Here is a 26,604-nt window from a genome sequence, read left to right as displayed (position 1 = left end):
TACAATTGTTGGAAAAATTATTTGTGTCATGCACAAAGTAGATGTCCTAACCGACTTGCCAAAACTATAGTTTGTTAACAAGACATTTGTGGAGTGGTTGAAAAACGAGTTTTAATGACTCCGACCTAAGTCTATGTAACTTCAGACTTCAACTGTATATACACACCAGTACCAGTCAAAAGTTTGTAAACACCTACTCATTCAAGTTTTTTATTTATCTATACTATTTTCTACATTGTAGAATAATAGTGAAGACTTCAAAACGATGAAATAACACATATGGAATCATGTAGTGACCAAAAAACGTTTTAAACAAGTCAAAATATATACCGATTACAGTTACAGGTTTTTTGTAATCAGATTACATGTAATCAGTTACTCCCCAGCCCTGTATAGGGGTCAGTCTTGAGGTTGGGCTGGAAACACAGGAGGCCATGTGTTTGTCATAAAACGGGAGACCCTTTTCACCTTGATATATTTTGATTTTGATTCCCCCTCTCACCCTGGCATCAGGCTGGTCCTCGAAGGCTAGTTTGGAGGTGTCTGCCTGGGCAACACAGGAGCTGTCCAGGCCCATATAACCATAGAGTCTGTAGCAGGAGTCCCCTGCACCACTGGCTGGGTAGGATTACAGAGCTTAAATCAGATCATGTAGTACAGTACTTTAATTGCTTACTGGATAAATAAATGCCAAATGTGTAGGGGAACGTATCCTCGGGCTCACCATTCAAAAGGTCTTGTTTCAGTTTCCATCCTGAGCCACTGATGTAAACACAAGGAGGAGGGCAGAAGAACCTATTGTATGTAGACACACAATGTTCCTTCATACCATACAAAAAGCAACTGCAATCTGGCTAAGGCTAGTTTGCCGACAATCTAACCCAATAAACTCCCTGCATGTATCACCGACATCAGTTTGCTAGCTTAGCCTATAGCGCTGCCTCCCTGAACATTCCTCTGACTGAGCTTGAACAAGGGTCCTCTACCTCGTAAAACACATGTGACCACCCGCTTTTCAACGTGTGAATAACGTGTGGATAGCTCCATTGGCGACATTTCAAGCTAGCTGTGGAGTGAGGTTACGTTACATTCTTAACTCCACTACACATGTGTCATGATGACATGACCATGTTAAGTCTATTGGGCCTTGTCGACTTACCGTTTCTCGTTGCCGTATGATTTCTGGGCGACCTTTGCATGGAGGATTCGCACAGATTGGTCAGGGGGAAACTGCAGATACTGTCTCATTGACTCCCTGGTCACTCTGGGCAGTGGAGAAAAACTTTGGTCCAATCTGCTGAATGAATAGAAAATCAATTAAAAAGAGACAAACTCTCCATTGTTCTTCCTCTTTTAGAAGAGTGACGTTACGAAAATGGTTGACATTTCTTAAAATGTAGAGTACTACTCAGAATTCAAAATTTTGCCATAATTTCCCGATCATTTCAACAGCTATACAATCCCATAATTGATTTAGGTGAACATATTAAAGTAAAAGAACAAATTAGCCTACCATTATAAAAAAGTATTATTGCTTTCTTGATTGCCATTGACGGGAAGTGTGGGTTTAAAGGGATAGTGCGACATTTTGGCAATCATTCCCCTTTTCTACTCACCCAGAGTCAGATGAACTCATGGGTACCATTTTTATGTACCTGTGTGCAGTTTGAAGGAAGTTGAAGGTAGTTTCGCAAGTCATTGCTAACTAGCATTAGCGCAATGACTGGAAGTCTACCAGAACAGATAGCATGCTGACTCTGGGTAAGTAGAAAAAAGCCTTAATAGGCTAAATGTTGCACTATCCCTTTAATTGACATGCCTTCACTCCGAGATATTCTGAACTCACTATGCTATTAAGCACTCCAAAGGAGTAATACAGGTACCTGGCAAAGAGAGAAGGTTACAATGTATACAACAAAATGCTGAAGATAGTTTCCACTATGATGTTAGGTGTGCATACGGGTAGAAGAGAGAAAGTGGATGTTTTAATTCCTGAACAATGCAGTGGAAGGGAACCTCTTCTCTACTAGACTACGGGATACAGTAAAAGCTCTCACTTTCTCTTACTCTCTCTCTTTCACGCACGCAGGTGCGCACACACACACACACACACTCACATTTGATCCTCTTGCTAACAGACATAATTGCATTCCTTTCACTACACAGTCCATGGAGTGATCAAATCAAATAACATTTTATTTGTCACATACGCCGAATACAACAGTGAAATGCTTACTTACAAGCCCTTAACCAAAAATGCAGTTACGAAAAAATAAGTGTTAATAAAAAATAAAAAATAACAGTAACAAATAATTAAAGAGCAGCAGTAAAATATCAATAGCAAGGATATATACAGGGGTACCGGTACAGAGTCAATGTGCGGGGGCATCGGTTAGTCGAGGTAATTGAGGTAATATGTACAGTACCGTTCAAAAGTTTGGGGTCACTTAGAAATGTCCTTGTTTAAGAAAGAAAAGCTATTTTTTGTCCATTAAAATAACATCAAGTTGATCAGAAATACAGTGTAGACATTGTTAATGGTGTAAATGACTATTGTAGCTGGAAACGGCAGATTTTTACTGGAATATCTACATAGGCATACAGAGGTCCATTATTAGCAACCATCACTCCTGTGTTCCAATGGCACGTTGTGTTAGCTAATCCAAGTTTATCATTTTAAAAGGCTAATTGATCATTAGAAACCCCTTTTGTAATTATGTTAACACAGCTGAAAACTGTTGTACTGATTAAAGAAGCAATAAAACTGTCCTTCTTTAGACTAGTTGAGTATCTGGAGCGTCAGCATTTGTGGGTTCTTTGTTCTGAAACTCATCAGTCTATTCTTGTGTTGAGAAATGATGGCTATTTCCATGCGAGAAATTGGCAAGAAACTGAAAATCTCGTACAACGCTGTGTACTACTCCGTTCACAGAACAGCGCAAACTGGCCCTAACCAGAATAGAAATCATCTGCAATATATTCTGTTCTTATGAAAGACACATTAAATCTTCCTTCACCCATAAGGTGACGAGATAGAAAACACTTGTTTTTACAAAATTTCCGAAATGTTCTTCCTTAATTAACAACATGGTGCCATCAGAACAAAGACTAACTAAATAGCACTGCACAGCTCTCTGAACAAAGATTTGAGAATTCTCTTTCCAATAATCATCACCAGCTTCCAATTGGCTCATTCATTCCCCCTCCTCTCTTCTGTAACTATTCCCCAGGTCGTTGCTGTGAATGAGAATGTGTTCTCAGTCAATTTACCTAGTAAAAGAAGGGTTAAATAAACAATAAAATAAATAAAAATATTCTAAGGAATAACGAGAGAGAGAGAGAGAGAGAGAGAGAGAGAGAGAGAGAGAGAGAGAGAGAGAGAGAGAGAGAGAGAGAGAGAGAGAGAGAGAGAGAGAGAGAGAGAGAGAGAGAGAGAGCTAATGTCTTATTAACCACAGGGCTAGGGCCATAGAGTGTGCCCTTATAATTTGGTGTGTTGAAAATAATTATAATTTGGTGTATCTGATACGAGTGGTAGGGTGGACATAGACAGATAAGAGGGAAAATAAACCAAGGATACTGTTGTGAAGATGGAGGACCCATAATTGGTACTGACACACTCTTGCTGTGGTTATTGTGCAGACGACCTACGGAATAGAGTTCCTCATAAATTCCCAGAGGTCAAACTAGACAACCAAAGACACTGTGAGAAAACAGTGATCTGCTTAGATAGCAGATCAGTATAATACAATTGGGACATGAACACACTGGACAACAACTGTCAATCACTGGCAAACCCATAAGCCAAACACATCATAACAATACAATAAAAACACCCAAGTTTTCCCACTGACTTTATGTACCAGAGGAATATGTTCAGTTTTATATGCTGGCCTCAGTTTCTATAGACATAGAATGATGTTTCTATAGACATTTAACATGATGTTAAAATGTCTCATAGAATTGACACACTAAATATTCACTGTCATGTTCCCCTTGTAAAGACTTTAAAGGGCCAATCTGCAGTTGCGATATCCATTTAATGACATTCATTAATCATTTGTACCCATTGATTCTTGAATAAATATAACCTATAAAACCTATACATAACTGTCATTCGGTAATCAGAATCCAAAATAAAAGTAAATGTAAACACCGTATAGCCTCAAAACATGGTGAAAATTATACTTTTGATATCATGGATGGTCAGTCTTGGCATCCATATATGAATTTGAGAGTGGTTACTTTTCTCCAGCCTCATCCCTCAGCTTTTTACCGAAACAGTGGGGGTATGCTTTGTTATTGTTTCAACAGCGGATAACCCCTATAAGAGGTGACTGGGGCTCTTATTTGACCCTGGCTTCACTGTGTCATGAGTTTAAAATGTGACATTCTCCACAGTGTCAGGAGCACAGACGTACTGGTATTTCACACCATGGCCACATAAGGATAAATACACTCCAGTAGTTACACAAACTAAGCCAAATCTATGCTAAATTACTTTTATTGTTGTTATTGTTAAGTTGTTGATACAGTTTTAACATTGGCCATTGGCCACATTGGCCAGTAGCCTATTATTACAACTTTAGAAATGCCATAAATGCTGCACATTTTATTAATGCTAAATGCAGTGGTGTAAAGTACTTAAGAAAAAATACTTTCAAGTACTACTTAAGTAGTTTTGTTTGGTATCTGTCCTTTACTTTACAATTTTTTATTTTTGACTACTTTTACTTCACTACATTCCTAAAGAAAATAATATACTTTTTACTCCATACATTTTCCCTGACACCTTAAAGTACTTATTTATACTTTTACTTTTGTTAGTACAGTACATTTGATCAATTACATTTACTTTTGATACTTAAGTATATTTTAAATCAAATACTTTTATACTTTTACTCAAGTAGTATTTTACTGGGTTAATTTCACTTTTACTTAGGCAATTTTCTATTGACGTATCTTTATGACAATTTGGTACTTTTTCCAACACTGGCTAAATGTACTCGATTTATATTTACTAACGTAATAAGCTCAAATTATTTGTAGCCTATTCTACACTGTACAAAAGGCACAAGAGCATCCCAGCCATGGCATGCGTCCCCAGCTGTTCCTATTTCAAAGGTGGGTGGGGTCTACACTTCAACTCTCATTCCCTGGTTTTTAATACCTGCACGAGCCTCCGCTCCTTCATTCCATGACAAAATAATTGTTGAGACAAGGCGTAACAACCGCACAACATAAAAGGACGATCTTTCCATTCACTTTTTGCAGAGGAAATCTAATTTTTTCCCAGCTTGGTGACTTTGGAGAGGCTTGGATACCACTGCTTTTGCACTGACATTTTGTGAGTCACAGCGGGAGTTTCGTGTGTGTGGAAATCGCATTTACCGCAGTACCTGTTCCATTCCGACAGGCGAGGTTCTGTCCTACCCAGCACCGTCGCCAGGTGAGTTAGCGAATCCCAGGGTTGGTACGTGTGGGCGGTGTCCAAGGAATCCGTTATCTGCAATGATGCTGAAAATGTAAAGGAGAGAGTGCGTTTGTGTCATTTGTCAGTATTCGCTGAGTCTGACTCCGTCTCTATAGGTCAGTGTATATTTAAAATAAGACAACAAACACGTGTTTTGTTTTGCTACTCGTCTATAGGCTAATAAATAGTTTGGTTAACCAGGCAACATGACCCAGTGAGGAAATGCCTGTCTGATCCTTCATTAGTGCTGCTGTGGGATTTTTTATTAGGTGTTCTGATGTTGTTTCTGATTTTGCCACCTTAAGGTAGTAATAAGAGTTGCCAAAATGCAGTCTGACCTGAGGTGTAGCTAATTTATACAGAGCCATACACTCTTAGAAAACAAGGTGCTATCTAGAACCTAAGGTGGTTCTTTGGCTGTCCCCAACACATTTGAAGAACCCTTTTTGGTTCCAGGTAGAACCCTTTTCACAGACGGTTCTACTTGGAACGCAAAGTAGTTCTACTTGGAACCCAAAAGGGTTCTCCTATGGAGACAGCCGAAGAACCCCTTTGGAACCCTTTTTTCTAAGAGTGTATTATGAAAGTCAAACTTAATTGATATGAATAAAATTTGATTTACTATTAATACAACTTATATTGTTTTATAGTAGTAGAAATAGTAGCAGTAGTTGCTGGTAGCCTATATCTGTTTGTGCTGGACTAGATGGTTGTCTTTTGGAGAGTTCCTGGGGATGGTATGGAATTAGAAAAATCTGTATTTGCCAACATAATTTGATGAAATGCTATTATTAAATTGAAACATATACCTTAAACAACACTTGGCTTACACTATATTATTTAGTAGAATGCAATATTTCAAAACTATCATCAAACAGGATAATATACAACAAACCCACATCTCAAAGAATGCCTTCTTTACCATCTGGTAACCAACTCAACATTGTGTACTGTAGAGTGAGAGTATGTGGAGGGTGCTGACTGGCTGTATTTGCTTGGTGCACAGTGGCTGCCTGGAGGTGAGGAGGTTAGGAGGCAGGAGAAACTGCTAACAGTAGCAAAGTCCACATCTGCTTCCAATCGAGCAAGAACAAGAAGCTGCTGTGTCTTCATCTGAATATGGGCTCAAGCTGTCACTCAACTCACTACCAGCCACATAACTGCTCTCTTCACTCATTCCGAATGTGTCGCTCACTTTCCCGGTCTCTCCCTCCCTCTCTCCCCATTCCTCTCCCGCCTCTCTCTCCCCTCTACCCCTCATTTCCCGGTCTCTCCCTCCCTCTCTCCCCATTCCTCTCCCACCTCTCTCTCCCCTCTACCCCTCACGACCTCCTTTGCTTTCTATCAGCCTCCCCCTTGTGCCTGAGCCCCCTGTCAAACTCAAACTGTGAAGAATGCTTTAACTGTCAGGACTTACCCCTTGGAGATCCTTCGGGTCAAGCAGATTTTTTATGTAGAGCATAAACATATCCCATAGAGAAATGTAGGCCTACAGCTAACTCGCAGCATGCCTACTCTCTTCCTCCATATTCCCCTCCTTATTTCCCCCCTCTCGTCTCCCCTAGCCCCTCTTCCTCCATATCCCCCTCCTTATTTCCCCCCTCTCATCTCCCCTAGCCCCAGGTAGACGTTGCTCTTAGGAACAGATCTAGGGATAGCTCAGTCTTCACAAATCCTGATCTTGATGATTACAGGGAAAACGCAAACAATGACCTTCATTTATTAATTTTTTTAGGCAACACATCTGGCTTATCCATTCCTCCTTCTATGTGGCTTATTCTGGAGCTGGTTCACTTACCTTCTCGCCTCTCTTCCCCAGTTTCTGCCTCCCTGATGAGGCTCTGCATGGTCTGGTAGCAGTGCTAAACCTGAAAAGAGGAAGTCCTTTTGTAGCTACACCATGCATGTCCCAACAACAGGGGTTCTGCTGCTACTGTGCTTTACTTCCTCGGAGAAGCCACTCCGCTCCATTCAATACAGCTCTGCCTGTGAATTTACTGTGACACACTAATATGGATACTGTGTGTTAGCGCTAATGTTAGTGTATTACTGTTACCCCCACCCCTTTCTCCATTCCGGATCTCTTATTCCAGTGGCAGTGTGTGTGTGTCTCCGTTTGTTTGTATTGAGAGATAGTCACCTGTTTCTCAGGTACAGGGTTCTCACACCCCTCTTGCTTCCGCAAACAATGCAGGAGATAGCAAGAGATTGCCCAAAGACAAGAGTGACGTCCAACCAGACAGTGAGTGCTTGTCTAACAGCTATGCAGTAGCTTTTAATTGCATTAAGAATTGAGTGGTGTGTCTCTGAAAATAAATGGCAGAGAATAAGACACCTGTGTTTTATATCAAGTAGGAAACCAGAATAAAAGTAATATGGACTTCCAGGGAGCCACAACCCACACAGTAGAACTGATAGTTTATTGTGAACTCAGGGCATATGGGGGCCGGTGTAAAGGAAGTATGGAAGTTGCATTAGTGGCATTGCTCCCCAAGGGTGAGCACTGACATCTAAGCCTGTTATTTATTTACCATATGCCACATGGTTTTTGAAAAGTTTCACAGAAGAGCTGTAGAAAGCTGCAGAAAGAATGTACAGTTGAAGTCTGAAGTTTACATACACTTAGGTTGGAGTCATTCAAACTCGCTTTACAATCACTCCACAAATGTTTTGTTAACAAACTATAGTTTTGGCAAGTCGGTTAGGACATCTACTTTGTGCATGACACAAGTAATTTTTCCAACAATTGTTTACAGACAGATTATTTCACTTATAATTCACTGTATCACAATCCCAGTGGGTCAGAAGTTTACATACACTAAGTTGACTGTGCCTTTAAACAGCTTGGAAAAGTCCAGAAAACGATGTCATGGCTTTAGAAGCTTCTGATAGGCTAATAGACATAATTTGAGTCAATTGGAGGTGTACCTGTGGATGCATTTCAAGGCTTACCTTCAAACTCAGTGCCTCTTTGCTTGACATCATGGGAAAATCAAAAGAAATCAGCCAAGACCTCAGAAAAAAAAACTCCACAAGTCTGGTTCATCCTTGGGAACAATTTCCAAGCACCTGAAGGTACCACGTTCATCTGTACAAACAATAGTACGCAAGTATAAACACCATGGGACCACGCAGCCGTCATACCGCTCAGGAAGGAGACGCTTTTTGTCTCCTAGAGATGAACGTACTTTGGTGTGAAAAGTCCAAATCAATCCCAGAACAACACCAAAGGACCTTGTGAAGATGCGAGGAAACAGGTACAAAAGTATCTATGTCCACAGTAAAACGAGTCCTATATCGACATAACCTGAAAGGCCGCTCAGCAAGGAAGAAGTCACTGCTCCAAAACCGCCATAAAAAAGCCAGACCACTGTTTGCAACTGCACATGGGGACAAAGATCCTACTTTTTGGAGACATGTCCTCTTGTCTGGTAAAACAAAAATAGAACTGTTTGGCCAAAATGACCATCGTTATGTTTGCAGGAAATCCTGTAGAAAATTTGTGGGCAGAACTGAAAAAGCGTGTGCGAGCAAGGAGGCCTACAAAACCTGACTCAGTTACATCAGCTCTGTCAGGAGGAATGTGCCAAAATTCACCCAACTTATTATATGAAGCTTGTGGAAGGCTAGCCAAAACGTTTAACCCAAGTTAAACAATTTAAAGGAAATGCTACCAAATACTAATTGAGTGTATGTAAACTTCTGACCCACTGGGAATGTGATGAAAGAAATAAAAGCTGAAATAAATCACTCTCTACTATTATTCTGACATTTCACATTCTTAAAATAAAGTGGTGATCCTAACTGTCCTAAGACAGGGAATTTGTACGAGGATTAAATGTGAGGAATTGTGAAAAACTGAATTTAAACGTATTTGGCTGAGGTGTATGTAAACTTCCGACTTCAACTGTACATATCTTCTTCCATACTACTTTACCTACTCCCATGTGATGAAGAATCGTATGCAGAGTTCAATCTGTTCATTTTCATACCTACACTGAACAAAAATATAAACTTAACATTTTCTATACGCTCAAAAGGTTATTTCTCTCAAATGTTGTACACAAATATGTTTACATCCCTGTTAGTGAGTATTTCTCTTTTTCCAAGATAATCCATCCACCTGACAGGTGTGGCATATCAAGAAGCTGAATAAACAGCATGATCATTACACAGGTGCACCTTGTGCTGGGAACAATAAAAGGCCCATCTATAATCTGCAGTTTTGTCACACAACACAATGCCACAGATGTCTCAAGTTGAGGGAGCTTGCAATTCACATGCTGACTGCAGGAATGTCCACCAGAGCTGTTGCCAGATAATGTTAATTTCTCTACCATAAACTGCCTCCACCGTCATTTTACAGAGTTTGGCAGTACATGCAACCGGCATCATAACTGCAGACCATGTACATGGCGTCGTGTGGGCGAGCGGTTTGCTGATGTCAACGTTGTGAACCAGAGTGCCCAATGGTGGTGGTGGGGTTATGGTACGGATAGGCATAAGCTACGGACAACACACACAATTGCATTTTTTCGATAGCAATTTGAACTCACATAAATACCGTGATGAAATCCTGAAGCCCATTGTGAGGTATTTTTTTTAAAGGTATCTATGACCAACAGATGCATATCTGTAGTCCCAGTCATCCATAGATTCGGGCCTAATTAATTAATTTCAATTCATTGATTACTTCATATGAACTGTAACTCAGTAAAATCTTTGAAATTGTTGCATGTTGCATTCATATTTTCATTCATCATAGTAGGCTAGGTCTTCTTTTTCTTTTGTCAATTGTGCTATAATTGCTTGATTACTGCTCCAGTATTTAACATCCAATTACATATTATACTGTATGCAATTCACAACTCATACCATTACATAATGTAGAATTCCACCACCCATATAGACACTGAATCAGTCCATTCAGTGCAGTGGATTAAAGGGGAAATGTAAAGTGCACTGAATGTTTTTCTTAATGCATAATTATAGTGTATTTGTTGTGGTGTGACCTGTGAGAATAGGGGGCCTGTTAGTATGGGCACTGCTGTGTTAGTTAGGTAGTAGTGGGGCACACTGACACATCTTTGTACCTGCACACATGCAGTTACAGAAGGAGGCTACTGAAACACACTTCTAGAGTTTTGCACTGGGTCTCAGAGGATACTGATCAAGACCACAATGCATAAGGGTATCTCTCAGCTGGATATGGGCTCTTAGCGGGCTCCTGATCGGGCTCCTGATCTCTCCATCTTTGTGTCTGTCTTAATAAACCTCTGTCTGTCTACCCCTTAATTTGCTCTAACTAAATAAAATAAAATTGTATTTGTCACATGCGCTGAATACAGGTGTAGACCATACAGTGAAATGCTTACTAAACCAACAATGCGGTTAAGTAAAAATCTGAAAAATAACAAATAATTAAAGAGCATCAGTAAGATAACAGAAGAGAGGCTATTTACAGGGGGTTCGTCAAGGTAATATGTACACTACCGTTCAAAAGTTTGGGGTCACTTAGAAATGTTCTTGTTTTTGAAAGAAAAGCAATTTTAGACTTGTCGCTCCGGTACCGCTTGCCATGCGGTAGCAGAGAGAACAGTCTATGACTAGGTTGGCTGGAGTCACTGACAATTTTTAGGGCCTTCCTCTGACACTGCCTGGTATAGAGATCCAGGATGGCAGGATGCTTGGCCCTAATGATGTACTGGGCCCTATGCACTACCCTCTGTAGAGCCTTGTGGTCGGAGGCTGAGCAGTTGCCATACCAGACAGTGATGCAACCAGTCAGGATGCTCTCGATGGTGCAGCTGAAGAACATTTTGAGGATCTGAGTACCCATGCCAAATATTTTCAGTCTCCTGAGGGGGAATAGGCTTTGTCGTACTCTGTCGGGTCCTCTTCACGACTGTCTAGCTAGGTTTCCATCCAATTGGTGACAGATTTTCGTGTAAACATTCTACATTTCGTGCAAATATCCTCATCTGTAGCCAAATAAACTGCATGCTTTCTCGACGAGTCGTAGTGGGAGGACCACACAACATATCATCAAATGACTCCCAAGTTTACTCAATATGATGGTTATATCAATATTTGTGCATAAAAGCGTTTCCACCAACATTTCTTGCATAATTCATTTTACCGACACAAAAAGATCCCACCTTGTCTAGCGTCTTTTTGTCTTGTCTGATTACCTGAAAACATGATTACTTTCCATCTCACTTTATTCTGCTGTATCCCTATTTTCTTTCAATCGCTCTCTTGCTATCTATGAAATTAGTCTGTTGGCTTTGACATCCATTTTCATATCAGAGAGCTTGCCGGCTCATGTCAATTGGCATTGGTTTAATGTTTCCTTCACTCAAACTTAACTGCCAAGTCGGCAAAGCACATGGCACAGTTGTCTTTGATATGATGTCTGTCTATGCTCTCTGAGGAAGTTGTTCCCATTGGGCCTTCACAAATTGACCAAAATGAGGCCAATGAATGACTACTATTCAAGGTACAATTATCTGAGCGATAACGATAAATTTCACCTGGACACCTCTCTCAGGACTGAAGAAGAGAAGTTTCTTTTATAATGCCTGTTTTGAATTGACAGCATGCATTTTGCAGATTAGTCATGTGTGCAGCCGTCTATCAGGATAGGAATTACTCCTCTGTACCTCCGCCATCTGATTGGTGTCAAGGTTTTTATCGCAGGAATGTGCTGGTGGTAAAGTACTCTAGATTACCTGTTTTGTTCTGTGTTCTCTCGTTGCGGTGCAGTGTGAAGCCTGCCTAAACTCAGCCCCGAGAGGTCCGGCTCCCAGACCAACACCCTGAACATGAGACAGCTGTGTATCTGTGTGTCTGTCCTGCTAGCCTTGGCCACCATGGCTGTGGCTAGGCCTAAAGCAGGTTAGCCAAGTCCAACTGTGAAGTAATAAAAATGCCATAAATGGATTGCAGTTCAGCCCACATTCAATTGCTTCTTGCATTTTATATTTTATTCCAAGAATACATCAAAATGAGAACTGGCTTTGCAAGGAAGTTAATGAAATTAATACAAAACTACTATTTAAGTGTCTGCTTATGTCGTAGCTAATGTGATATTCATGATTTCCTACTCTGGCTTCACACATTCTCACATTGCCTAAACCAGGACCGGAGCAGAAGTGCAAGTCCGGCCCAGTGGACCTCATGTTCATTATTGACAGCTCTCGAAGTGTGCGGCCCCACGAGTTTGAGACCATGCGCAAGTTCATGATTGACATCATCCACACGCTGGACATGGAGGCGAATTCCACCCGAGTGGGCGTGGTGCAGTACTCCAGCCAGGTCCACAACCTCTTATCAACTTCACAATTTATCCTTTTGTTTATACACATTAGTGAAGAACTACGCTTGGAAAGGGAAGATCATTCTTGATGAATTCTTAGCTTAGCTTCCCTTTCCAGTTGTAGTTCTTGTAAAGGCTAAATGCCACTGGTGAAGACTCAGTTGCACCTAAATAGAGATAGCTAGACATGCAAACCCTGCATACGAAGAGGTGACTGATGCTTTGCATGTTTCTATGACTCTAGGTCCAGAACGAATTCTCTCTCAAGACCCACGGCAAGCTGCAGGGCATGGTGAAAGGCATCAATGAGATCCTCCCCCTGGCGCAGGGCACCATGACGGGCCTGGCCATCAAGTACGTCATGAACCATGCCTTCACGGCAGCCGAGGGCGACCGACCCAAGGTGCCCAATGTGGCCGTCATCGTAACGGACGGGCGGCCCCAGGACCGCGTGGCGGAGGTAGCAGCCGAGGCTCGTGACAAGGGAATAGAGATCTATGCGGTGGGCGTCGCCCGGGCGGATATGACCTCGCTGCGTGCTATGGCGTCGCCGCCCATCGAGGACCATGTCTTCCTGGTGGAGTCTTTTGACCTGATCTACCAGTTTGGCCTGCAGTTCCAGGACAAGCTCTGCGGTGGGTTGGGTCGACAAGCGATATTATCGAATTATTGTCGAAAGTTTGGACACACCTACTCATTCAAGGGTTTTTCTTTATTTTTACTATTTTCTACATTGTAGAAAAATAGTGAGGAAATCAAAACTATGAAATAATGTAGTAACCAATAAAGTGTTCAACAAATCAAAATATATTTTAGATTCTTCAAAGCAGCCACCCTTTACCTTGATGACAGCTTTGCACACTCTTGGCATTCTCTCAACCAGCTTCATGAGGAATGCTTTTCCAACAGTCTTGAAGGCTCTCCCACATGCTGAGCACTTGTTGGCTGCTTTTCCTTCACTCAACAGTCCAACTCATCCCAAACCATCTAAATGGGGTTGAGCTCGGGTGATTGTGGAGGCCAGGTCTTCTGATGCAGCACTCCATCACTCTCCGTCTTGGTCAAATAGCCCTTACACAGCCTGGAGGGGTGTTGGATCATTGTCCTGTTGAAAAACAAATGATAGTCCCACTAAGTCCAAACCAGATGGGATGGCGTATCGCTGTAGAATGCTGTCGTAGCCATGCTGGTTAAGTGTGCCTTGAATTCTAAAGAAATCACTGACAGTGTCACCAGCCAAGCACACCCACACCATCACACCTTCTCCTCCATGCTTCATGGTGGGAACCACATATGCGGAGATCATCCGTTCACCTAATCTGCATCTCACAAATCTGCATCTCACAAAGACATTCTGTATACATATTCTGTATACCACCCCTACCTTGTCACAACACAACTGATTGGCTCAAACGCATTAAATGTACTTTTAACAAGGCACACCTGTTAATTGAAATGCCTTCCAGGTGACTACCTCATGAAGCTGGTTGAGAGAATGCCAAGAGTGTGCAATGCTGTCGCAAAGGGTGGCTACTTTGAAGAATCTGAAATATAAAATATATTTTGATTTGTTAAAGAAAAATTATATTACTGCATGATTCCATGTATTGTTTTGATGTCTTCACTATTATTCTACAATGTAGAAAATAGTAAAAATAAAAGAAACCCTTGAACTTTTGACTGGTACTGTGTATGTTCAGCGATGTGTGCAATATAAGCAATTATCAACATTACTCAGTTGCCATGATAAATCAATGTTATTGTTCCAACCGTAGTATCCCACTTTACAAATCCCACTTTACTGTTGCTGAAGTGTGTCAAGATCGCCAGTGTCCACAAAGGTTTGTATTCATACTTGAGACTTTCAAAGCTTGTAAAATGTTCCCGAGTGGCACAGCAGTCTAAGGCATTGCATCTCAATGCTAGAGGCGTCACTACAGACCCTGGTTCGAATCCAGGCTGTATCACAACTGGCCGTGATTGGGAGTCCCATAGGGCGGCGCACAATTGACCCAGCGTTGTTAGGGTTTGGCTGGGGTAGACCGTCATTGTCAATAAGAACTTGTTCTTTATTTAACTAGGTAAGTCAGTTAAGGTTAAATAAATTAAATAAAAAATATACTCAAGTCAGAATAAAGCTCTGTGGGATTTTTAGCTCTCGCTATTAGTTGCATCCTTGGCAGCACAATATCAAGCATCTAATTCTCACAAGAGCATCACTAGCTTTTGGGAACTTGACAGTCTTTCAAAACAGTATGAGGAAATCCTTATATTTCCTAATGCCAATAGTATGAGAGTGATTAAAGGTTGAATTGTTGCTTGTCTGCTGGGGTTCCAGGGATGGATCTGTGCCTGGAGTCTGACCATGGCTGTGAGCACCTTTGTGAGAACTCCCCTGGTTCTTTCCACTGCCTGTGTCTGCCAGGGTACACTCTCAACGAGGATGGCAAGACCTGTAAAGGTATAGGCTGTCAATGGGGCTAGAAATGAGCCAACTTAATCATTTTGTATTATTATTAATGAACTATACACTGAATATATCTAATATTGAGTTGCACTCCTCCCACACACACACTTTTGCCCTCAGAACAGCCTACATTTTTGGGGGCATGGACTCTACAAGGTGTCAAAAGCGTTCCACAGGGATTCTGGCCCATGTTGACTCCAATGCTTCCCACAGTTGAGTCAAGTTGGCTGGATGTCCTTTGGGTGGTGGACCATTCTTCATACACACGGGAAACTGTTGAGCAACCCACCAGCATTGCAGTTCTTGACACAAGCAAGTGCGCCTGGCACCTACTACCATACCCTGTTCAATGGCACTTAAATATGTTGTCTTGCCCGTTCACCCTTTGAATGGCACACATACCCAATCCTTGTCTCAATTGTCTCAAGACTTAAAATCCTTCTTCAACCTGTCTCCTCCCCTTCAGCTACAATGTTTGAAGTGGATTTAACAAGTGACATCAATAAGGGATCATAGCTTTCACCTGGTCAGTCTATGTCATGGAAAGACCAGGTGTTCTTAACATTTTGTATACTCAGTATATATGTCAGTCAAGTGCATGTAACTAGGTAAGCTGTAACTGGGTCTGGTTCTTGTATATATCAATGGGAAATTAGTCAGAAATTGTGAGCATGTAGGATAGATCAAGTTAAGATTCAGCAGTTACTGACTTAACAGCAACAGTGATTTTTGTCTCTTTGTATGATACAGCCATAGACCCGTGTGCTGAGTGGAAGCATGACTGTGAGCAGATCTGTATCCCCTCCCCTGGAGCCTTCACCTGCGGCTGCAACACTGGCTACACCCTTAACGACGACAAGAAGACCTGCACAAGTTAGTGAAGCCATCGGCAGGCCAAACAATACAATGCACTAAAAGCAACATGGTTAGCATAATCCTCCCATCCCGATAGAGATATATAGACCAAAATATACATACACACATGCATACACACACAGGCTGGCCCCCGCCCACACACACATGCACACGTATGCACACGCTCTCTCTCACACACACACTTAAGCACTCAGAGAAATTATTACAGACATTTCATCAGCTTTCACTGGGTACTGTAGGATGCAATTTATGTGTTTACAACCTAGTGAGGACTGAAAGTTAGATGTCTTGATTCAGCTCAGGCTCTAGAGAACTATAAGGCAATGTTCCTGGCTACAGCTTTTCTGTGTTGCAATTCAAAAATGCACCTTGCTGAGAAAAAAAGCTGTGAACTTAGATTTAATCCAACCACAGTGTCCGATTTCAAAAAGGCTTTTCGGCGAAAGCACAACATATCATTATGTTAGGTCAGCACCTAGTCACAGAAAGCATACATACATTTTCCAACCAGAGAGGAGTCACAAAAAGCAGAAATAGATATAAAAATGAATCACTAACCTTCATCAGATGACAATCCCGGGACAACATGTTACACAATACATGTATGTTTTGTCCGATCAAGTTCATATTTATATCCAAAAACCTCAGTTTACATTTGGCTTTGCCTCCAAAACATCCTGTGAATTTGCAGAGAGCCACATCAATTTACAGAAATATTCATAATAAACTTTGATAAAAGATACAAGTATTATGCACAGAATTATAGATATACATCTCCTTAATGCAACCTCTTTGTCAGATTTCAAAAAAGCTTTACGGAAAAAGCAAACGATGCAATAATCTGAGTACGGCGCTCAGAGACCAAAACAAGCCAAACATATACCCGCCATGTTGCGGAGTCAACAGAAGTCAGAAATAGCATTATAAATATTCACTTACCTTTGATGATCTTCATCAGAATGCACTCCCAGGAATCCCAGTTCGACAATAAATGTTTGTTTAGTTTGATAAAGTCCAACATTTATGTCCAAATACCTCCTTGTTCGCACCTTGAGTTCACAAATCCAAATTCATGACGCGTGATCACTAGCTCCAGACGAAAAGTCAAAAAGTTCCGTTACAGTCCGTAGAAACATGTCAAACAATGTATAGAATCAATCTTTAGGATGTTTTTAACATAAATCTTCAGTAATGTTCCAACCGGAGAATTCCTTTGTCTTTAGAATGGCAATGGAACGCAGGTCGCGCATGACCAACTCATGCTATTCTGCCAGACCCCTGACTCATTCAGCTCCCATTCCCCCCTCCTCACAGTAGAAGCATCAAACAAGGTTCTAAAGACTGTTGACATCTAGTGGAAGCCTTAGGAAGTTCAATATGACCCCATAGACACTGTATATTCGATAGGAAAAGAGTTGAAAACCTACAAACCTCAGATTTCCCACTTCCTGGTTGGATTTTTCTCAGGTTTTCGCCTGCCATATGAGTTCTGTTATACTCACAGACATCATTCAAACAGGTTTAGAAACTTCAGAGTGTTTTCTATCCAAATCTACTAATACTTTGCATATATTAGATTCTGGGCCAGAGTAGCAGGACTCTGGGCACGCTTTTCATCCGAACGTGAAAATGCTGCCACCTATCCCAAACAGGTTAACGAGAAGTTTATCTTTAAAATGGTGTCTAATACTTGTATGTTTGAGAAATTTCAATTATGAGATTTCTGTTGTTTGAATTTTGCGCCCTGCAATTTCATTGACTGTTGGCGAGGGGTTCCGCGAGGGGTTCCGCTAGCGGAACGGGGTACCTGTTATGCTGGTGAATGAGGACCCAAAAGCGACTTAACAGAAACAGAGTCTTTATTCCAGTCTTAAACAAAAACGATACTCCTGGATGTATCTTAGGTAAATACAAAACAGGAAATCTGAAATCCTCTCGTCAGTAGAGAGGAACGACTGGAGACGTGACCACAGACTGCAGGTCGCTTCGGGAAGGCACAGGCCGTAGCTGACATAGACACCTGCTCACACGCAGCATCTGAAGAAGGCAAAAACACGACAGGGCGGAACAAGGACACAGAACAGCAAACATCAAACAAGGATCCGACAAGGACAGAAGCGGAAAACAGAGGGAGAAATAGGGACTCTAATCAGAGGGCAAAATAGGGGACAGGTGTGAAAGAGTAAATGAGGTAGTTAGGAGAATGAGGAACAGCTGGGAGCAGGAACGGAACGATAGAGAGAGAGAGCGAGAGAGGGAGAGAGGGAGGGGGAGAGAGAGGGATAGAAAGAGGGAAAGAACCAAATAAGACCAGCAGAGGGAAACGAATAGAAGGGAAGCACAGGGACAAGACATGATAATCAATGACAAAACATGACAGTACCCCCCCACTCACCGAGCGCCTCCTGGCGCACTCGAGGAGGAACCCTGGCGGCAACGGAGGAAATCATCAATCAACGAACGGTCCAGCACGTCCCGAGATGGAACCCAACTCCTCTCCTCAGGACCGTAACCCTCCCAATCCACTAAGTACTGGTGACCACGTCCCCGAGAACGCATGTCCATGATCTTCCGTACCCTGTAAATAGGTGCGCCCTCGACAAGGACGGGGGGGGGGGAGGGAAGACGAACGGGGGCGCGAAGAAAAGGCTTGACACAGGAGACATGGAAGACAGGGTGGACGCGACGAAGATGTCGCGGAAGAAGCAGTCGCACAGCGACAGGATTGACGACCTGAGAGACACGGAACGGACCAATGAACCGCGGAGTCAACTTGCGAGAAGCTGTCGTAAGGGGAAGGTTACGAGTGGAAAGCCACACTCTCTGACCGCGACAATACCTAGGACTCTTAATCCTCCGTTTATTGGCGGCTCTCACAGTCTGCGCCCTGTAACGGCAAAGTGCAGACCTGACCCTCCTCCAGGTGCGCTCACAACGTTGGACAAAAACCTGAGCGGAGGGAACGCTGGACTCGGCGAGCTGGGACGAGAACAGAGGAGGCTGGTACCCAAGACTACTCTGAAACGGAGATAGCCCGGTAGCAGACGAAGGAAGCGAGTTGTGAGCGTATTCTGCCTAGGGGAGCTGTTCTGCCCAAGACGCAGGGTTACGAAAAGAAAGGCTGCGTAATATGCGACCAATCGTCTGATTGGCCCTTTCTGCTTGACCGTTAGACTGGGGATGAAACCCGGAAGAGAGACTGACGGAAGCACCAATCAAACGACAGAACTCCCTCCAAAACTGTGACGTGAATTGCGGACCTCTGTCTGAAACGGCGTCTAACGGGAGGCCATGAATTCTAAACACATTCTCAATGATGATTTGTGCCGTCTCCTTAGCGGAAGGAAGCTTAGCGAGGGGAATGAAATGTGCCGCCTTAGAGAACCTATCGACAACCGTAAGAATCACAGTCTTCCCCGCAGACGAAGGCAGACCGGTAATAAAGTCTAAGGCGATGTGAGACCATGGTCGAGAAGGAATGGGAAGCGGTCTGAGACGACCGGCAGGAGGAGAGTTACCTGACTTAGTCTGCGCGCAGTCCGAACAAGCAGCCACGAAACGGCGCGTGTCACGCTCCTGAGTAGGCCACCAAAACCGCTGGCGAATAGAAGCAAGCGTACCCCGAACGCCGGGGTGGCCAGCTAACTTGGCAGAGTGAGCCCACTGAAGAACAGCCAGACGAGTAGAGACAGGAACGAACAGAAGGTTACTAGGACAAGCGCGCGGCGACGCAGTGTGAGTGAGCGCTTGCTTTACCTGTCTCTCAATTCCCCAGACAGTCAACCCGACAACACGCCCCTCAGGGAGAATCCCCTCGGGGTCGGTAGAAGCCACAGAAGAACCAAAGAGACGGGATAAGGCATCAGGCTTGGTGTTCCTATTTCCCGGGCGATAAGAAATCACGAACTCGAAACGAGCGAAAAACAACGCCCAACGAGCTTGACGTGCATTAAGTCGTTTGGCAGAACGGATGTACTCAAGGTTCTTATGGTCAGTCCAAACGACAAAAGGGACGGTCCCCCCCTCCAACCACTGTCGCCATTCGCCTAGGGCTAAGCGGATGGCGAGCAGTTCGCGGTTACCCACATCATAGTTGCGTTCCGATGACGACAGGCGATGAGAAAAATAAGCGCAAGGATGGACCTTATCGTCAGAATGGAAGCGCTGGGACAGAATGGCTCCCACGCCCACCTCTGAAGCGTCAACCTCGACAATAAATTGTTTAGTGACGTCAGGAGTAACAAGGATAGGAGCGGATGTAAAACGCTTCTTGAGGAGATCAAAAGCTCCCTGGGCGGAACCGGACCACTTAAAACACGTCTTGACAGAAGTCAGAGCTGTGAGAGGAGCAGCCACTTGACCAAAATTACGAATGAAACGCCGATAGAAATTAGCGAAACCGAGAAAGCGCTGCAACTCGACACGTGACTTAGGAACGGGCCAATCGCTGACAGCCTGGACCTTAGCGGGATCCATCTGAATGCCTTCAGCGGAAATAACAGAACCGAGAAAAGTGACAGAGGAGACATGAAAGACGCACTTCTCAGCCTTCACGTAGAGACAATTCTCTAAAAGGCGCTGGAGTACACGTCGAACGTGCTGAACATGAATCTCGAGTGACGGTGAAAAAATCAGGATATCGTCAAGGTAAACGAAAACAAAGATGTTCAGCATGTCTCTCAGTACATCATTAACTAATACCTGAAAGACAGCTGGAGCATTAGCGAGACCGAACGGCAGAACCCGGTATTCAAAATGACCTAACGGAGTGTTAAACGCCGTTTTCCACTCGTCCCCCTCTCTGATGCGCACGAGATGGTAAGCGTTACGAAGGTCCAACTTAGTAAAGAACCTGGCTCCCTGCAGAATCTCGAAGGCTGACGACATAAGGGGAAGCGGATAACGATTCTTAACCGTTATGTCATTCAGCCCTCGATAATCCACGCAGGGGCGCAGAGTACCGTCCTTCTTCTTAACAAAAAAAAACCCCGCTCCGGCGGGAGAGGAAGAAGGCACCACGGTACCGGCGTCGAGAGAAACAGACAGATAATCCTCGAGAGCCTTACGTTCGGGAGCCGACAGAGAGTATAGTCTACCCCGAGGGGGAGTGGTACCCGGAAGGAGATCAATACAACAATCATACGACCGGTGAGGAGGAAGGGAGTTGGCTCTGGACCGACTGAAGACCGTGCGCAGATCATGATATTCCTCCGGCACTCCTGTCAAATCACCAGGTTCCTCCTGAGAAGAGGGGACAGAAGAAACAGGAGGGATAGCAGACATTAAACACTTCACATGACAAGAAACGTTCCAGGATAGGATAGAATTACTAGACCAATTAATAGAAGGATTATGACATACTAGCCAGGGATGACCCAAAACAACAGGTGTAAAAGGTGAACGAAAAATCAAAAAGGAAATGGTCTCACTGTGGTTACCAGATACAGTGAGGGTTAAAGGTAGTGTCTCACATCTGATACTGGGGAGAAGACTACCATCTAAGGCGAACATGGGCGTGGGCTTCCCTAACTGTCTGAGAGGAATGTCATGCTTCCGAGCCCATGCTTCGTCCATAAAACAACCCTCAGCCCCAGAGTCTATCAAGGCACTGCAGGAAGCAGCCGAACCAGACCAGCGTAGATGGACCAACAAGGTAGTACAGGATCTTGATGGAGAGACCTGAGTAGTAGCGCTCACCAGTAGCCCTCCGCTTACTGATGAGCTCTGGCTTTTACTGGACATGAAATAACAAAATGTCCAGCAGAACCGCAATAGAGGCAAAGGCGGTTGGTGATTCTCCGTTCCCTCTCCTTAGTCGAGATGCGAATACCTCCTAGCTGCATGGGCTCAGTCTCTGAGCCGGTGGGAGGAGATGGTTGAGATGCGGAGAGGGGGAACACCGTTAACGCGAGCTCTCCTCCACGAGCTCGGTGACGAAGATCTACCCGTCGTTCTATGCGGATGGCGAGTGCAATCAAAGAATCCACGCTGGAAGGAACCTCCCGGGAGAGAATCTCATCTTTAACCTCAGCGTGGAGTCCCTCCAGAAAACGAGCGAGCAACGCCGGCTCGTTCCAGTCACTGGAGGCAGCAAGAGTGCGAAACTCTATAGAGTAATCCGTTATGGATCGATCACCTTGACATAGGGAAGCCAGGGCCCTGGAAGCCTCCTTCCCAAAAACTGAACGATCAAAAACCCGTATCATCTCCTCTTTAAAGTTCTGATAATCGTTAGTACACTCAGCCCTTGCCTCCCAGATAGCTGTGCCCCACTCCCGAGCCCGACCAGTAAGGAGTGATATGACGTAGGCGATCTGAGCTCTCTCTCTTGAGTATGTGTTGGGCTGGAGAGAAAACACAATATCACACTGGGTGAGAAAGGAGCGGCACTCAGTGGGTTGCCCAGAGTAACATGGTGGGTTATTAACCCTAGGTTCCGGAGACTCGGAAGACCAGGAAGTAGCAGGTGGCACGAGACGAAGACTCTGAAACTGTCCTGAGAGGTTGGAGACCTGAGCGGCCAGGGTCTCAACGGCATGACGAGCAGCAGACAATTCCTGCTCGTGTCTGCCGAGCATTGCTCCCTGGATCTCGATGGCAGTGTTGCGAGAATCCGTAGTCGCTGGGTCCATTGCTGGTCGGATCCTTCTGTTATGCTGGTGAATGAGGACCCAAAAGCGACTTAACAGAAACAGAGTCTTTATTCCAGTCTTAAACAAAAACGATACTCCTGGATATATCTTAGGTAAATACAAAACAGGAAAACTGAAATCCTCTCGTCAGTAGAGAGGAACGACTGGAGACGCGACCACAGACTGCAGGTCGCTTCGGGAAGGCACAGGCCGTAGCTGACATAGACACCTGCTCACACGCAGCATCTGAAGAAGGCAAAAACACGACAGGGCGGAACAAGGACACAGAACAGCAAACATCAAACAAGGATCCGACAAGGACAGAAGCGGAAAACAGAGGGAGAAATAGGGACTCTAATCAGAGGGCAAAATAGGGGACAGGTGTGAAAGAGTAAATGAGGTAGTTAGGAGAATGAGGAACAGCTGGGAGCAGGAACGGAACGATAGAGAGAGAGCGAGAGAGGGAGAGAGGGAGGGGGAGAGAGAGGGATAGAAAGAGGGAAAGAACCAAATAAGACCAGCAGAGGGAAACGAATAGAAGGGAAGCACAGGGACAAGACATGATAATCAATGACAAAACATGACAGGACCGTTCCCAGACAGGTTAATAGGATGTTATAGACCTCCATCTGCAAAAGAAGAATCCCTGGATTCTCTGGCTAAACTACAGTGTGGTTGGGGGGAAATGAAATGGTTCTCATGGGCGATTTAAACTGGGACTGGTTATCTCCAAACTCCAAGACCACAAGAGGACTGTGCAAAACATTGAATTTTACTCAATTGATAAATGCAGTCACAAGACCCAATCCAAAATACATCTCCAAGTCAACACTTATTGATGTTATTCTAAATAACAATCCACATAATTACTTGGCCGTTGGTATTTTCCCTAATGATTTAAGCGATTATTGTGCAGTTGCTTGCATTAGAGACACTAAAATCCCTAAAGTGTCCCCTCGGTACATAGTCAAACAACATTTTAAGCAGTTCTGTAAGCAGGCATTCCTGCATGAACTTTACACATGCAACTGGGATAGGATTGCTGTTTTTGCCAGACAGAGGAGGCATTCTCCTATTTTCATTCCATGTTTTCTAGTATCTGTGATAAACATACCCCTCTCAAAAAGTACTGGGTAAGAGGTAGAGACAATCCCTGGTTTACAGAGGAATTATCTGATTTGATCCAAAAACAAAATACACAAATGGGCTAAAGCCAAAAGGGGTAACTCCCAGGCTGAGTGGCAGTTACTCAGGGCACTGAGAAACAAGTGCACCTTGTTAATACGGAAATGCTAATCTAACTTCTATTACGAATCTACCAAGGTAAACAATAACCCAACAAAATTATGGAAAACCATTAAGTGATAGACAAGAATCAACTGCTTGACATTTTTTATGAGCATTTTGCTAAGGCTGGGCATTTATTTTATAATGAACTCCATCCTAACATCTCGAATGAGGCTGTGAATGAAACTGTGGTTCATCCATTTCATTATACCGAGATTGAGTTTTCAGAAGTTGTAAAGGCACTCAGATCTATTGATATTAAGTAGCTGGAATTTAACCCTTATTTTCAAAAATTGCTACCCCTCTCACTCATATATTAACATCTTTCATTGTTGATAAATACGATTCCAAAGGTCTGGAACGCACTTTTACATAAGGGTGGAGATCCGTCCCAGTTGGATAACTATCGTCCCATATCAAACTGTCTGCACTGGAAAAGGTTTTGGACAACCTGGTGAACTGACAGTTGAAATACTTTCTTTATAAGTTCTCAATTCCAGTCAGTTTTAGAGCCAAGCATAGTACCATTACTGCGGTAACTAAAGTTATAGGTGATATTCTAGATGCTCAGGACAAGAAACATCACCGTTTCACTTTTTATTGAATTATCAAAGGCTTTCGACACTGTTGACCTTGCCCTATAGACCAAAAAAAAATTGGTTTAAGTGTTGAAGAATTGGATTGGTTCTAACTGTAGCGGTCATCTGTTGAAGAAGGATCGGACCAAAGCGCAGCGTCGTAAGTGTTCATGCTTTTTATTACAACTGAACACTAATAACACAGAGAATGAACGAAAACCGAAACAGTCCTGTCAGGTGCAGAAACACAAAACAGAACATAACTACCCACAAAGCATCGGTGGGGAAAAGCTACCCAAGTATGATTCTCAATCAGAGACAAAGATAGACAGATTGAGAACCACACCCAGCCAAACACAAAGAAATACAAAACATAGAAAATTAACATAGAACCACCCAAATCACCCAAACCACCCAAATCACACCCAAATCACACCCTGACCAAACCAAAATGGAGACATAAAAAGCTCTCTACAGTCAGGGCGTGACACTAACACTACTTTTGTGGCAGAACAGTGCACAGCAGGGAATGAAATCGGAGTTCCGAAGGCTTACGAAAGGAGTTCCCCAGGGCTCAATTTTAGGTGTGATCATTTTTACACTGTATATAACTTATATATGGATGACTGTTGACTTTGCAAATCTCCATCTGTATGCTGATGACACTATTTATTCTAGCACATGTAATATTGAGAAGGCTTTTCAGGATAGTTGGCTTTTGATGCTGTTCAAAAGCAACTTTCCGAATTGAAACTGGTGCTTAATGCAAGGCAAACTAAATATATGATTTTCTCTTCTCTGAAAGTAGATAGGAGTCGCTTGCAGAGTTTAACTCTAAAAGGCCAGCAAATTAATAAGGTCACCTCCTATAAATTTCTTGGGATTTGGTTAAATGAAAGCTGAATTTTAAACAACACATTGATATGCTGAAGAAACTGAAGTTGAAATGTGTTTTTTATTTTAGGAACAAATCTTGTTTTTCAATGTCAGTCAGAAAGGATCTTGTTCAAAGCACATTTAAATCAGTGGTGGATTATGGTGATGTTGTCTATCTGCATTTCTCAGCAAGTACCTTAAACCAGTTAAATGTAAGTAAGGATGGGTTGCACCAACATGGATTAGAGCTAATCTAGGTTTTGTAAATCTGGGTTTATAATTAGTCAGAGCTTTGTTGCACCACTTAATTTTAAATCTGGATCAGTAAATCTATGAATAACTGTTTTAAACCGTTAAACCACTACATTCCTAAAGAAAATAATGTACTTTTACTCCATACATTTTCCCTGACACCCAAAAGTACTCATTATATTTTGACAGGAAAATGTTCCAATTCATACACTGGTCATCCCTACTGCCTCTGATCTGGCGGACTCACTAAACACAAATGCTTCGTTTGTAAATGGTGTCTGAGTTATGGAGTGTGCCCCTGGCTATCCGTAAATAAAAAACAGGAAAACGGTGCCGTCAGGTTTGCTTAATATAGGTAATTTGAAATTATTTATACTTGTACTTTTACATTTCATACTTAAAACCAAATACTTTTAGACATTAACTCAAGTAGTATTTTACTGGGTGACTTTCACCTGAGTCATTTTCTATTAAGGTATCTTTACTTTCACTCAAATATGACAATTTAGTACTTTTTCGACCACTGATAACTAGTAATGCCTCATACTACAAGAAAGGTTAAAATCTCACCTTTCTGGTAAAAAAATTAATAATTACTGAGGTGTAGTCACGTTTGAAGACACGAGCTCAAGTACAGAGTACAAATATGTTTTTTTTTTAAATGAAAATATGAAATATTTTATGATGTATTTCCTATTCAACAAAACAGTATGAATAAGGCTTGAAATGGCTTATATGCTTTCTAAATATACAGTTGAAGTTGAAGATTACATACACCTAGGTTGGAGTCATTTTGGCAAGTCAATTAGGACATCTACTTTGTTTATGACACAAGTAATTTTTCC

General features: G+C 42.8%; 2 protein-coding genes across 2 annotated transcripts in view; one reads left to right on the top strand and one right to left on the bottom strand.

The window, feature by feature from the left end:
• The window catches only part of LOC129840047 (recombining binding protein suppressor of hairless-like protein), a 36,729-nt gene extending 29,233 nt beyond the window's left edge, over window positions 1-7,496 (bottom strand). The window contains exons 1-5 of the mRNA XM_055907849.1: window positions 7,272-7,496; window positions 5,400-5,517; window positions 1,160-1,294; window positions 725-795; window positions 503-618 (exon numbers count right to left, since the gene is read on the bottom strand). Of these exons, the coding sequence (XP_055763824.1) occupies window positions 503-618; window positions 725-795; window positions 1,160-1,294; window positions 5,400-5,517; window positions 7,272-7,320 (489 nt within the window). The 5' untranslated portion in view covers window positions 7,321-7,496. The remainder of the gene's footprint in view (window positions 1-502; window positions 619-724; window positions 796-1,159; window positions 1,295-5,399; window positions 5,518-7,271) is intronic.
• Window positions 7,497-12,244: 4,748 nt separating this feature from the next.
• Window positions 12,245-26,604, top strand: part of LOC129840032 (matrilin-4-like) — a 46,093-nt gene continuing 31,733 nt past the window's right edge. The window contains exons 1-5 of the mRNA XM_055907848.1: window positions 12,245-12,370; window positions 12,615-12,790; window positions 13,036-13,426; window positions 15,130-15,252; window positions 16,009-16,131. Coding sequence (XP_055763823.1) covers window positions 12,298-12,370; window positions 12,615-12,790; window positions 13,036-13,426; window positions 15,130-15,252; window positions 16,009-16,131 — 886 coding nt within the window. The 5' untranslated portion in view covers window positions 12,245-12,297. The remainder of the gene's footprint in view (window positions 12,371-12,614; window positions 12,791-13,035; window positions 13,427-15,129; window positions 15,253-16,008; window positions 16,132-26,604) is intronic.

This window comes from Salvelinus fontinalis, chromosome 3 (assembly GCF_029448725.1).
Source record: "Salvelinus fontinalis isolate EN_2023a chromosome 3, ASM2944872v1, whole genome shotgun sequence".
In the NCBI taxonomy this organism is placed as follows: domain Eukaryota; kingdom Metazoa; phylum Chordata; class Actinopteri; order Salmoniformes; family Salmonidae; genus Salvelinus; species Salvelinus fontinalis.
Note: the sequence above shows the minus strand (reverse complement) of the source record. Positions and strands in the feature narration are given on the sequence as shown.